Below are 14,860 nucleotides of genomic sequence, written 5' to 3' on the forward strand. Positions count from 1 at the left end.
CAACTAGAGAAGCCCCAGTGATTCTTAACTAAGAAGATTTCAGTCTTAAAGACTCTGAGCTATCAACAGAGTTTAAGAAGCTCTTTCCCTCTACTCATAATCTTGGGGGTGATTTGTGCCTCATCTACTGCTCCATTACAGACCTAGTTTTCCTTGACCACCTATATCTCTCTAAGTCTAATGGCGCTTCATTATGCCTGCTACGCATAGCACCACAATGCCAACAATTTTTAGTGTTTTGATCTACAACCTATGGTTCCTCACTCCACCTCAATATTTTAACATCTGTCACTTTACACAGATTTAATGTGCATCTGCTTTATTTTGTTTTAAATGAGCCATATATGTCACACTAGTCTGAAGAACAGAATGTCAGACAGTACAAAACAATTCATATGAGATGGAAGGCAAACCTTTATCATGGACAGTTAAAGAAGCAGTGCTCTGCTGGGTTCCAGTGTCACACGTATAGTTTCCAGCATCCTCAGCTTTAAGGTTCTGTATTACCAACTCTGCAAATGTTCCTTTCTGTCTCATTTCATGCCTGTCACTTGGCTGAAGTACTGTGCTTCCCTTTTTCCATGTTATAGTAGCATCTGTTTTTGTCAGTTCGCATCGAAGTGTGGCAGTGCTTCCCTCTTGAGCTTCTTCATTCTGGAGTTCTTTTTTGAAAAACACTGGTACAGCTGGAAACAAGACAAAATAAAAAAAAAAAACAAGTCAGTGATGCATTAACAAATAAACAGTACTGATCTCAGGAATTTATATGATAAATATTTATACTGCTTGACTTATATACTTGTATATGTAATATACTGGTTCAGTAGCAGTGGTCAGGTTGGTTAGAGTTGTATAATGCTGTGCATGGAATCCCCTTCTCCAATCATTGCTCTCCATTTACTGACCAACATCTAAATATGCTAAGAGAAGCAGCAGTAGCCATGTGTTTTTTCCCCTCAAATTATGTCAAATACATACACTGGGACTTCACTCTGTTTACAACTTCATTACAGCATCAGTGCACCTGACAGAGCAACACAGAACTTTCTGCTTCATCAGTCTATCTTTAAAAATCCAAAAGACATAAAACTACAAAACATTTTGAATCCAGAGTAAAATATTTTCAAATTAGAATAATCAGTGGTTATGGAAAACAAATTTGCAGGAGATGTTATCAACATCAGAAGAAAGTTTCATAGCATTTAACACATTTTGAATGATGTACAACAGTTCAGCATTTGAGTAGCACATATAATATATTAAATATGAAGGTTTCTTTTTCACCTTGCTGGAAAATCTTCCAAAATATCACCTCAACCTGTTTCATCAGAATCTTGCCACAGTCAAAATCAAACTGACTAAAACAATTACTGTTAAAACCCCCCTTGAAAAAAAGGGAAACTCTGTAAAGCCATATTTGTGTCAAGTAGCAGCTACCACTGACCCCTATATATCAACAATGCAGTAAGGCCCGATGGAAAAATAGGGTCTGTGTCACATTTGCAAAATTTTTTGCATATCTCCTCTCTGCAGGACCAAGCTTGGAGTCTCCTCTACCTACAGCCAATTGGCCCGTTAATTTGGTGGTCACAGGAACCATGAATTCCCATATAAGGCAAGAACCCTAGAAGTCATTTGCTCCTGCTCAGGAATTCCCCATGAACTCATCCACTCGTGGGGAGAATCAAGTGGTAGGGAGGGACAAGGGACCAGCTTTGCAGGTCTTGTAGGGTGGCCTACCCTCTCCCCTTGTGGAGCGCCTCCTCTATAGAGGCTCTTTTGAGCTATGGTATAATTGAGCCTGTGGTAACCGCTCACATCCGTCTTCCCCTCCTAGCTCCTACAGGTACCCAAGCCACTATTCAAACATGGGTCACCTGCAGTGTAGTCGGGGCTTTATCTCTCAATGCTGTGGAGCGGTATGTATTTGCAAAGTTTTGAGCCAGTGTTTGCAAGATGAAATGCAATTAATGTAACTTTATCCTGGATCTTTCTTGCTTTACTATTACATAGTTTCCAATTTTAAAACTATTGCTGCTTGCAATGTCTAGTTCCGACTGCATATTCCATTATTTTTACTCTTTCTAGTGTCTTTTGAATTTTTTGCAGCATAGTCACTGCAATTCTTTTTTATGGTTGAAAGAATAAAACTATGTTTTAAACTTCATTTTGAAATAAATTGTGCAGGGAAATATCTTGTGGTACAGTGTGATGTGCCTGTATAGTTACTTCTAAAAATCTGGATGCATTGTTTCTGGCAGTTTAGTGCACAGGAATAATCCTTTGTATTGTTAACAAGCCTCATCCTGCAGTTGTGGGTTTGATTCTCTCAGTATTATTTATCTACTGTGTGACTCTAAGCATGACACTTAATCAGAGAGTGCTCATACATTGCTTAGTGGGGCTACTCAGTTAAAAATAACAAGGCATCTCTCTAAGTTCTTTCCTACTGCCTTCTCAGGGATGTCCATTACCCTTAAAAATGCCCCCCATGCTTATGGACAAAGAAGTGCTTTGTATAAAGCCCATGACTGAGATCACAATATTTGCAAATGAAAAAAGTGACTGTCTCCATGATTTTGCTATATCCTGCAATAATCAATTGTTTAACCAGGTTTATATATATAAAAAAAAGCTTTTTGGTCTTTTCCTGAAGTATTTGGTGGGACTTAGCCACGGTTATCAATGCAGTATCATCAGCATACTGAATGACAGTTGTGTCATTAACAGCACTGTAGAGATCATAAGTAAAAATGTTAAAAGTATGGGGCCCAAGACTAAGCCTTGTGGCACTCTGACTTTGTTGGACAAAGAGTGCCGATTATTATTTCTCCAATTTTACTACCTGTAGTTAGACAGGTAGCTGGAACCAGGTGAGGGAGGAAGTGTTAAGACCTAACAGTCTATGAAGAAAAATCTAATGGGATACAATGTCAACCTCCTTAGATAAGTCACTGAATAGAGAGTAAACAAAGTTTCCAGAGTCCCTGTGAAGGTTGATATGACGGGTGAAATTATGCAGAGCTGTGGTAGTGTTATGGTGTGTCCTGAAGCAGTGCTTGGCAGGGGGGAGGAAGTTGTTATTTATTAAGAGTTTGAGAAGTTGGGACTGTACACACTTTTCAAGAATTTTGATAATGGACAAAGAATGGTTATATGGAAATAATTACAGGATTCAGTGGAGTCTCCTCCTTTGTGTAATGGAATAATTAGTGACTTTTTCCGGATAATGGGTACACAGTTTCTTTTGTATAGATCAGTTTTTAAGGCTAGAGACATGGTATGCTAAAGTCAAAGTCAAAGTAAACTTTATTGTCATACAGATCAACACAGAGGAAAAAGTGTGTATCACTGCACAAAATTTCGATACTCGGGCTCGTACCATAAGAATTATAGTTTAGAGAAGAAAGATTAATAATAATTTAAAAATACTGAAAACAGAAATCAAAATAAGATACTAAAAATAAATACAATAAAAAAATAGATAAAAATGTGGAAGTTTTTACAGCAGAAACAAAAACAATACAACAACAGGAACCGACTTAGTAGAGATATAAGGATCTATAACAAACAGTACTATAAAGAAAGAGGCACACATAAAAAAAAAAAAACTTACGGTTTACAGTTTCCATAGTGCAGATAGAGACGTGTAAAGTGAGCTATGTAGAGAGTTATGTAAATAACAATGACATATTGCACATAAATAATGTTTGTTTACCCATTTAGTGGGTTAGGCTATGGGTTTGTTGTTCAGCAGTCTGATAGCACGTGGAAAAAAGCTGTTATAAAATATGGATGTCCGGCATTTAATGCTTCTGTAGTGCTTCCTGGCTGGCAGGAGTTTGAACAGTCCATAGGCGGATGGTGTATATCCCTCAGTAGTTTTCGGACTCTGCCATAGCATCTGTTTGAATATATGTCCTGTAGGGATTGAAGGTTGGAACCAATGATTTTTGTGGCTTGTTTAATGATCTTATTCAGTGCCTTCTGATGAGCTTGAGACCAACTTCCATACCAGACAATGATGTTGCTTGTCAGTACGCTCTCAATCTTGGCTCTGTAGAAGGTAAGTAGGACCTGTGGGGGGAGGTTAGCTCTATGAAGTCTCCTAAGGAAGTGGAGAGGTTGTTAGGCTCTCTTTATAAGGTAGGAAGTTTTTGTGGCCCAACTAAGGTCTTGAGAAATATGTATCCCTAGGAATTTGGTAATATTAACTCTCTCCACTGTGGCACCATTGATGATGATAGGGGTGTTTGGCTTACTTACATTCCTAAAATTGATGATGATTTCCTTGGTTTTCCCAACATTTAGTGCTAAGTTGTTGTCAGTGCAGCAATAAACGAGTTGGGTCACTTTCTCCCTGTGGGCTCCCTCATCTTCCTTCTTGATAAGGCCGATTACTGTGGTGTCATCTGCAAATTTGATGATTCTATTTGAATGATACATAGCTGTGCAGTCATGTGTTATAATTGTGAAAAGAAGTGGACTGAGTAACCAAAAGAACTGGACTGCTGAAGAGCTCCACGTAGTACACCAACTTTTATTGACAATATTAACACTGGATTTAAACAAGGCGTTTTCGTCCGAGTATCCCCCAGCCTTCATCAGACATAACATAAAGTCATCCACATTCACATGTTTTATACAATATATTTAATTAATTAATGAGTTAATTAAAATCATTAAAGGCATACTATTCAGAAACAAGAATCATAAAAATAAATGTACTATAAAATGCTTACATGAGTGTGCTATAAAATGCTTGTATGAAAAAAGTTTAAAATACTAAAATAATTTATAACATCCAACAGTTAGAAATATTTAATCATAATAAAAAAAAATATTTCTTAAATAGTATAATAAAAATGTATATAAATAAGTATTGTATGCTACATAAAAAATAAATATTATATCAGCTGATCTATATAACCTAGTACTCCTATGTTAAAAATACAAACAATAACAGAACACATTTATAACTTGGCCGATCTAAGTTTTAAAAGGGGTAAAATGGAAATAAAATCATTCAACCCTGGGGGTCTATTGGCTTCCAGTTATCTGCCAAAAAGTTTCTCTAAACTCTAATTTAGTTTCCCAGGGAACCCCTCTTATTTCTATAGGAACCATTTCAATTACTGAAAAGAAGAACTGGGCATTGCTGCATTCCAATGTGTGTCTATACAGAGCATTAGTGTTGTTTTTCTTTTTATCATCATTTAACTGTTCATAGATTCTACGTTTTAGGTGTATCTCGGTTTTAACCACGTAGAAGGCATCACAAGACCCACATATAACTATATAAACCAGACCTTGCGAATTGCAATTGGAATAGTTGTTATTATGTATTGTACTGTTTCTTGCTTCTATATATAATTCTTCAACCTGTAATATATATTTACATTGGTTGCAGGCCCAACACTTAAAAGTCCCCCTCCTTTTGTGTGTAAAAACCTGTGAGTTGGCTGCATATTCCAGTACATTTGTAATATTTTGGCCTTTCCTGAAAACTACTTTAAGGGGTTTATTATTAAATACTTCCAAGTCTGTAAATTCAGAAAATGTTTTCCATTCCTTTTCTAGAATGGATTTGATCTGATATGCAGTCCCACTAAAATTAGTTACAAAGGCCCTACCAAAATCTTCTTTGGTAGTTTTCTGTGTTGGACTTTGTGTAGATGTAACAAGGCCTGTACCCAAAACTGGTGTATATTTGTCCTTTCTCCCTTGCATTACTTCTGTCTGTATATTGGTAATAAGGTCCATTTGTAATACCATACATTCATTCTGAAAATCCTGGTCACTAGATGTCATGTGGCTTACACGGACATACTGCCCTTTAATAATACTTTTTTTCTGGAATGAAGGATGTGCACTGCCGTAACTGATATATGTGTTGGAGAATGTTGGTTTTCTGTAAACAACTGACTTGAACCCATTCCCTGTATTTTGTATTGTTACATCCAGGTAATTATATTTCTCTGTTGTTACCTGATGTATGAACTGAAGAAATGTTGTAGTTTGTGACAAATAATTCATGAATTCCTCTAATATAGCCATATCTGCTGTCCAAAAAATACAGATATCAAGATATCGTGTATATAAATTCCAATATTTTGAGTAGGGACATGTTTGTACAAATTTATTTTCCCAAACCCACAGGATGATGTTTGCACAGGTGGAGCACAGCTTGCCCCCATAGCCACCCCTTGTTCCTGCCGATAAAATTCCCCTTCAAAAATAGGAAATTATTTCTGAGAACCAATTCAGCTGGCTCCAAACAAAGAAAGATGTAATTTTCAGAAGTATCTGTCCTCATTCTCAAAGCTTCTTCCAACCCCAACAATCCTATATCGTGTGGAATGGCCGAAAACAAATCTACAATAGCAATACATAAAAATGTAAGGCCATCCACACTGTATTCTGGCAAGAAAATCCCAAGAGTTTTTTAGGATGTGAGAAGCCCCCCCCCCCCCCCCCCAATATAGTCTTAAGTTTCCAGTCCAAAAATGTTGCTAACGGTGCTATTTTAGAACCCTCTGAAGCAACGGCTGGTCTAAATGGGGGGGTCTTCCACATCCTTATGGACCTTGGATATGCCAAATATTGAAGGGACTCTAGGCGAATTGTTTTCCAGATATGAATATGTCTGGAAATCAATCACCCCTTGATCAAATAAATCTTTCAATGCCAGATCAATTTTCCTATAAGCAATATTAACTTTGTTAATGGGAACCTAACTATATTTATTTTCATCGTGTAGGAGGGAGAACATTTTGCCTTCATACACAATTTTATCCATAAGGACAATACACCCTCCCTTGCCAGGTTCCACTACACGTACTTTGGGGTTAGAGCATAATTGGTTCAATAAAGTATACTCTTCTTTCGTTAGATTATTCCTAACGCGAGTCCTTTCTTGTTTTTTATATACACATTTCTGATTTCATTTTCTAATACATTTTCCAAGCTCCTTAATTGTAGATGTAACTGTGGGTTAAAAATACTACTTTTCCTAGGTATAATAGCATTAGATGTTGGTAATGAATTCAGATTGAACAACTGTTCTAAATTTATTTTCCTAATAAACAACTTAATGTCTATAATTGTTTGTGACAAACTGCCTTTTTTCATAGGAATATATTTAAACCCCTTCATAAATAAACTGAAAAATTCTTGTGTCACTTCTAAGGAACTATAGTTAAATATATGAAATCCTTGCCAGCTTGAAACATGCCAGGTATTTTGGGTATCGATTACACTAGTAACTTGAGTTCCTACCTGCATATCAATCTGCTGCCCCCTCCCCTCTGTTGGAGGGGGGCTTTGAAAAAATGGTTATTATTATTATTATTTTTCTGCCTCAATCTTTCTGATCTACGTGGGGATATATCACCATTATTGCCATTATTACTATCCATTTCTATTCTACTAGATGTTACTGGTTCATTACTATTCTGTCCTGATAGTCCAGGTTCTTTGAATGCTTCTGATTTTGTTCTTCTAATTTGTAAGTTGTTAAACTGGTACCTGAGTACCTTCCTCATACTCTTTCAGGTCACAATCTAATTTTTTACACTTTCTATTCAAGATATCATCACATTTTTTATCAATGGCATTCCTAATATCAAAATATTTGTCCTGTTCACTCTGCACACCAAATAACAAATCATTCTTAATACATACATTGAGCACGTCAATATGCTCCTGCAAAACCAACATTTCCCATTCATTATTGCGAACCATAGCCTTTAAAATCTCTAAACCACGTCTATCAAAAATGGCAATTAATTCTTTATAAAAATCAGTTCCCACTAAAACATTGTTCAGGTATTTATAAACCCATAGTCCTTTAGGCACAATCCCTTGCTTAATACACTCCTCCAAATAAGCATTTTCAATGTTTAAAGTTTTATATTTAGTTAAAGCCTCTTGTAATTTGTTAAGGCTTACTCTGTATGTTTCCATATTTCCAATGCTGGATTGTTGCGGCGTTCTTTTTTAAAAAAATGTGTTTTTGCTGCAGCCATTCATTCAATTCCTGACGAACTGGGCCATTGACATTGTCCGTTACCCTATTAGTTTTCTCCTGTGGGTCCACAGACTCTCCGTGTTGCCACAAAATCAAAGGCGTATTATTCCATGACTGCTCTAACTGTCCTGAGCCGTTATTAATGGCCGTAGTCTCTGTTTGGCATTAATGGGGCATGAAATCTTCCTGGTTCCCAGGCAAACTAGTGTTCGATAATAGCACAGCAACTCCTCAACCTACAGGAGTCAAGATCTCCATCAGCTAGGACAACTTCCCCGAAATTCTACATAGTTCACCCATTGCCTCGAAAGTCATTGGGGGCTACGTAAAGGTGAATTCGGCTCCTCAACAGGCTCCATAAATCAAAAACCAAGAACCACATGAACAAAGATGGCCCAGTAGAAGATACCAAGTAACCAAAAGAACTGGACTGCTGAAGAGCTCCACGTAGAACACCAACTTTTATTGACAATATTAACTCTGGATTTAAACAAGGTGTTTTCGTCCAGGTATCCCCCAGACTTCATCAGACATAACATAAAGCCATCAACATTCACATGTTTTATACAATATATTTAATTAATTAATGAGTTAATTAAAATAGTCCGCTGTGGTGGTGCTGCGGTAGGGTTGTTGCCTCACAGTAAGACGCTCTCCGGTTCGATTCTCAGCTAGAGCGTCTTCTGCGTGGAGACATGAGTGAATGGGCGTACCTTCGTTGAAGGTTGTGCGTCAGGGCTGGCAACTCAGCACGTACAAATCAACTGCTAATTATTAGCGGACCTGAGTTCTGCTGTGGCGACCCCTAACTGGGAAAAGCCAAAAGACACAACAACAATGAGTTAATTAAAATCATTAAAGGCAAACTATTCACAAATAAGAATCATAAAAATAAATGTACTATAAAGTGCTTATATGAGTGTGCTATAAAATGCTTGTTTGAAAAAAGTTTAAAATACTAAAATAATTTATAACATCCAACAGGCAGAAATATTTAATCATAATAAAATAAATATTTCTTAAATAGTATAATAAAAATGTGTATAAATAAATATAAATAATTATTGTATGTTACATAAAAAATAAATATTATATCAGCTGATCTATACAACCTAGTACTCCTATATTAAAAATACAAACAATAACAGAACACATTTATAACTTGGCCAATCTATGTTTTAAAAGGGGTAAAATGGAAATAAAAATCATTCAACTCTTGAGGTCTACTGGCTTCCAAAGTTATCTGCCAAAAAGTTTCTCTAAACTCTAATTTAGTTTCCCAAGGACCCCCTCTTATTTCTCTAGGAACCATTTTAATTACTGAAAAGAAGAACTGGACATTGCGGCATTCCAGTGTGTGTCTATACAGAGCATTAGTGTTGTTTTTCTTTTTAACATCATTTAAATGTTCACAGATTCTACATTTTAGGTGTATCTCGGTTTTACCCACATAGAAGGCATCACAAGACCCACATGTAACTATATAAATTAGATCTTGCGAATTGCAATTGGTATAGTTGTTATGTATTGTCTTGTTTCTTGCTTCTATATATAATTCTTCACCCTGTAATATATATTTACATTGGTTGCAGGCACCGCACTTAAAAGTACCCCTCCTTTTGTGTCTAAAAACCTGTGAGTTGGCTGCATATTCCAGTAAATTTTTAATATTTTGGCTTTCCTGAAAACTACTTTAAGGAGTTTATTCTTAAATACTTCCAAGTCTGTAAATTCAGAAATTTTTTTCCATTCCTTTTCTAGAATGGATTTGATCTGGTATGCAGTCCCACTAAAATTAGTCACAAAGGCCCTACCAAAATCTTCTTGGGTAGTTTTCTGTGTTGGACTTTGTGTAGATGTAACAAGGCCTGTACCCAAAACTGGTGTATATTTGTCCTTTCTCCCTTGTATTACTTCTGTCTGTATATTGGTAATAAGGTCTACTGGATAGCCCCTATCCTTGAACATTTTTTGTAATACCATACATTCATTCTGAAATTCCTGGTCACTAGATGTCATGCGGCTTACACTGACATACTGCCCTTTAATAATACTTTTTTTCTGGAATGAAGGATGTGCACTGCCGTAACTGATATATGTGTTGGAGAATGTTGGTTTTCTGTAAACAACTGACTTGAACCCATTCCCTGTATTTTGTATTGTTACATCCAGGTAATTAAATTTCTTTGTTGTTACCTGAAGAAACGTTGTAGTTTGTGACAAATAATTCATGAATTCCTCTAATATAGCCATATCTGCTGTCCAAAAAATACAGATATTCATCAAGATATTGTGTATATAAATTCCAATATTGTAAGCAGGGACATGTTTGTACAAATATATTTTCCCAAACCGACAGGATGAGGTCTGCATAGGTGGGGGCACAGCTGGCCCCCATAGCCACCCCTTGTTCCTGCCGATAAAATTCCCCTTCAAAAAATAGGAAATTATTTCTGAGAACCAATTCAGCTAGCTTCAAACAAAGAAAGATGTCATTTTCAGAAGTATTTGTCCTCATTCTCAAAGCTTCTTCCAACCCCAACAATCCTATATCATGTGGAATGGCCGAAAACAAATCTACAATATCAATACATAATAATATAAGGCCATCCACACTGTATTCTGGCTGTAATCTGGCAAGAAAATCCCAAGAGTCCTTTAGGATGTGAGAAACCCCCCCACCATATAGCCTTAAGTTTCCAGTCCAAAAATTTTGCTAACGGTGCTATTTTAGAACCCTCTGAAGCAACAACTGGTCTAAATGTGGGGTCTTCCACATCCTTATGGACCTTGGGTATGCCAAATATTGAAGGGACTCTAGGCAAATTGTTTTCCAGATATAAATACGTCTGGAAATCTATCACCCGTTGATCAAATAAATCTTTCAATGCCAGATCAATTTTCCTATAAGCTATATTAACTTTGTTAATGGATACCTGACTATATTTATTTTTATCCTGTAGGAGGGAGAACATTTTGCCTTCATACAGAATTTTATTCATAAGGATAATACCACCTCGTTTTGTCAGGTTCCATTACATGTACTTTGGGGTTACAGCATAACTGGTTCAATAAAGTATACTCTTCTTTTGTTGGATTATTGCTAATTTGTGTCCTTTCTTGGTTTTTATATACATTTCTGATTTCATTTTCTAATACTTTTTCCAAGTTCTTTAATTGTGGATGTAACTGTGGTTTAAAAATACTACTTTTCCTAGGTATCATAGCATTAGATGTTGATAATGAATTCCTATTGAACAACTGTTCTAAATTTATTTTCCTAATAAACTTAATTTCTAAATTGTTTGTGACAAATTGCCTTTTTTCATAGGAATATATTTAAACACCTTCATAAATAAACTGAACATTTCCTGTGTCACTTCTAAGGAACTATAGTTAAATATATGAAATCCTTGCCAGCTTGAAACATGTGAGGTATTTGGGTATCGATTACACTAGTAACTTGGGTTCCTAACTGTATATCCCCTGCTGCCCCTCCCCTCTGTTGGAGGGGGGCTTTGAAAAAATGGTTATTATTATTTTTCTGCCTCAATTTTTCTGATCTACGTGGGGATATATCACAATTATTGTCATTACTACTATCCATTTCTATTCTACTAGGTGTTACTGGTTCATTACTATTCTGTCCCAATAGTCCAGGTTCTTGCAATGCTTCTGAATATGTTCTTCTAATTTGTAAGTTGTTAAACTGGCACCTGGGTAATGGGTATTGTTTACCTTCCCCATATTCTTTCAGGTCACAATCTAATTTTTTACACTTTCTATTCAAGATATCATAACATTTTTTATCAATGACATTCCTAATATCAAAATATTTGTCCTGTTCACTCTGCACACCACATAACAAATAATTCTTAATAAATACATTGAGCGCATCAATATGCTCCTGCAAAACCAGTGGACTGAGTACACAACCTTGTGGAACCCCGGTGTTTAGGGTGATGCTGTTTGAGTGATGTTTTCCAGCTCAAACTATTTGTAGCCTGTCAGTCAGGAAGTCGAGGCTCCAGTTACATATTTTGTTTTCCATGCCTAGATTACTCAGCTTAGACAGCAGTCGTTTCAGAATTACTGTAATGAAGGCAGAGCTGAAGTCTATGAACAGCATAAGTACATAAATAGAAGTTATGTCCTTACCATAACGTTCCATGTGGAGTGTTCATCTCGCCTTTGTTCTTACACATGGGTTCGGAGCCGATCCTCGGCTCCGTGTCGGCCGCTTCCAAGCTCTGCATCGAGAAGAAGCTCGAGACAACCTAATACCCACAATCCCCCTCTGCTTTTACCTCAGATCTAGTTTGCAAGCAAACCAGTAGTCAGAGAGAGAGCACACTCATGCCAAAAATTACATAAAGCAAGAAATTATGTATAAACATATATATACACATGTACATCATACCTATACAACCACTGCAAATGCAGAAGCAGAATACTCCAGACCAGGTACCAAACTGAACGTTCTTCCTGAGGGTGGGAGGGTGGGAATGTAAGAACAAAGGCGAGATGAACACTCCACATGGAACGTTATGGTAAGGACATAACTTCTATATGTGAGAGTGTTCAATCTCGCCGTTTGTTCTTACACATGGGTAGCGTCCCCAGCTCCATGTTCCTGAGGAACTCACGGGAGAACGTTCTTGAGCACAGTGGAACCAAAGGTTGCCCTGTCCCTAGAAACCCTGTCCACTCTGTAATGAGAGATGAATGTATGTGGTTTAGCCCAAGTAGCAGCTGCACAAATCCTGTCTAATGGTAGGCGAGCTGCATGAGCCAGGGATGTAGACACTGATCTTGTAGAGTGTCCTTTAGGTTTGACAGATAAAGTTTGATTTGAAGAATCATAAACGTATATAATACAATCAGTTAGCCATTTGGAAAGAGTTCACTTAGTAACCGCTACACCTTTCCTGCTGTCAGCAAAGGCTACAAAAAGTTGATCAGATTTCCTGCGATCCTTTGTTCTATCCAAATAAAACCTGAGTTGTCTATGGACATCCAATTTGTGTAACATATACTCTAACTTATTAGAGTGATTCTTGAAAAAGGTAGGTAATTCAATGGACTGATTAATGTTATTGATAGAGCAAACTTTGGGGAGAAAGGATGGATTAGTGCGAAGAGATACTCTGTCAGAGTGAAAGATCAAATAAGGGTGTTTAATAGAAAGAGCCTGAATCTCAGACACTCGCCTAGCGGATGTAATGGCTACCAAGAAGAGAGTTTTCCACGATAAATACTTCAATGGACAAGAGGAGGCTGGTTCAAAAGGGGGCAACATCAATTTGGATAATAACAGGTTCAGATTCCAAGGTGATGTGGGAGATCTAACTGGTGGTCTAATGTGAAAAGATCCTTTTAAAAAGGCCTTACAAAATCTGTGAGCCATAATAGGTGCCCCACATTCTTCCACATGAAAGTTGGAAATGGCAGCCAATTGCACTCTTAAAGTGGCAGGAGAAGCTCCTTGATGGAACAATTCTGTTAAAAACTCCAATATCTTGTTTAACGGAGCTGTGACAGGGTCCAAATGATGTGAGTTCGCCCAGAAAACAAAACGCTTCCATTTACTAGTGTAGGTCTTTGTAGTGGAAGCTTTATGAGAAGCCACTAGTATATTCTGAACTGCCGGTGTAAGAGAATCAGACCTGGCTGTGGAAGCGGAGCAGCCAAGCTGCTAGATGGAGTGATTCGAGAGAGGGGTGAGGAACCCCTGACGAGTGAGTCAGTAGCCCTGGCTCTGGGTCCAGGATCCAAGGTTCCCGAATGCGGTGTTGCAAAAGAAAGGGGAACCAAATTTGACGAGGCCAGAATGGGGCAATGAGGATTATCGTCCTTTGTAGGTTGTTGGCTTTCTGCAGAAACTTTGCAATCAGGGGAAAGGGAGGAAAAGCGTACAGGAGATCCGGGGGCCAATCGTGCACCAGCGCGTCCCTGGGGACTTCCCCTGGAGGGGGTAATAGGGCAAAGTAGCTCCTGCATTTGGCGTTCATTGGAGACGCAAAGAGATCGCAGGAAGGCTGGCCCCACTTGCGAAAAATCTTCTTCGCAACTGACTGTTTGAGGGACCACTCGTGAGGCAACAGGATTGCTCTGCTCAGCCTGTCGGCTATGACGTTGGATGACCCCGGGATGTGCGTTGCGATCAGAAAGCGACCCGTGGACTCCGCCCATTGCCAAATTCTCATGGCCTCTCTGCTTAGCTGATAAGACCTGGTTCCTCCTTGCTTGTTTATGTACCAGACTACAGACATGTTGTCTGTCTGAACTGCAATAGTCCCTAGAGGAAGAAGGGGAGCAAAGTGTTGCAACGCTAGAAACACTGCCCTCAACTCTAGAACATTGATGTGCAGATTGTACTCTAAATTGGTCCATTCACCTTGGACTGTCTGTCCCTGAAAGATGCCCCCCCACCCTATCAGGGAAGTGTCCGTGGTTACCGTAGCTGTCGGCATGGGTAGCACAAATGGTCTTCCGCTGGAAAGGTTGCAAGTCTGAAGCCACCAGGCTAGATGTGATTTGCATGTGTTTGTAATCAGAATTTCGTGTGTCAGAGGTAGCTGTTGGAATGACCATTGTGCAAACAGTAGCCATTGTAGAACTCTCATGTGCAGTCTTCCCAATGGTATCGCAATGAGAGAAGCTGCCATGAGACCCAAGACCTTCAGAACCAGTTTTGCTGGGGATTTTCTGGATGACAGAAGGAGAGATATTTGACTTTGAAGTGAGGCTATCCTTTATGGAGGGAGCCTTAGAATTAAATGATGCGAATCTAATTCCGCTCCTATGAATAAGATATGCTGTGATGGCTGT

The 14,860-nt window shown here is 38.0% G+C and overlaps 1 protein-coding gene across 1 annotated transcript in view; it reads right to left on the reverse strand.

Moving 5' to 3' along the window:
* The window catches only part of OBSCN (obscurin, cytoskeletal calmodulin and titin-interacting RhoGEF), a 4,979,884-nt gene that overhangs the window by 1,714,600 nt on the left and 3,250,424 nt on the right, over nucleotides 1–14,860 (reverse strand). Inside the window, exon 50 of the mRNA XM_044066040.1 lies at nucleotides 414–686. Coding sequence (XP_043921975.1) covers nucleotides 414–686 — 273 coding nt within the window. The remainder of the gene's footprint in view (nucleotides 1–413; nucleotides 687–14,860) is intronic.

Source organism: Protopterus annectens, chromosome 3.part0 (genome assembly GCF_019279795.1).
Source record: "Protopterus annectens isolate FY-2018-M chromosome 3.part0, PAN1.0, whole genome shotgun sequence".
Taxonomy (NCBI): Eukaryota; Metazoa; Chordata; order Ceratodontiformes; family Protopteridae; genus Protopterus; species Protopterus annectens.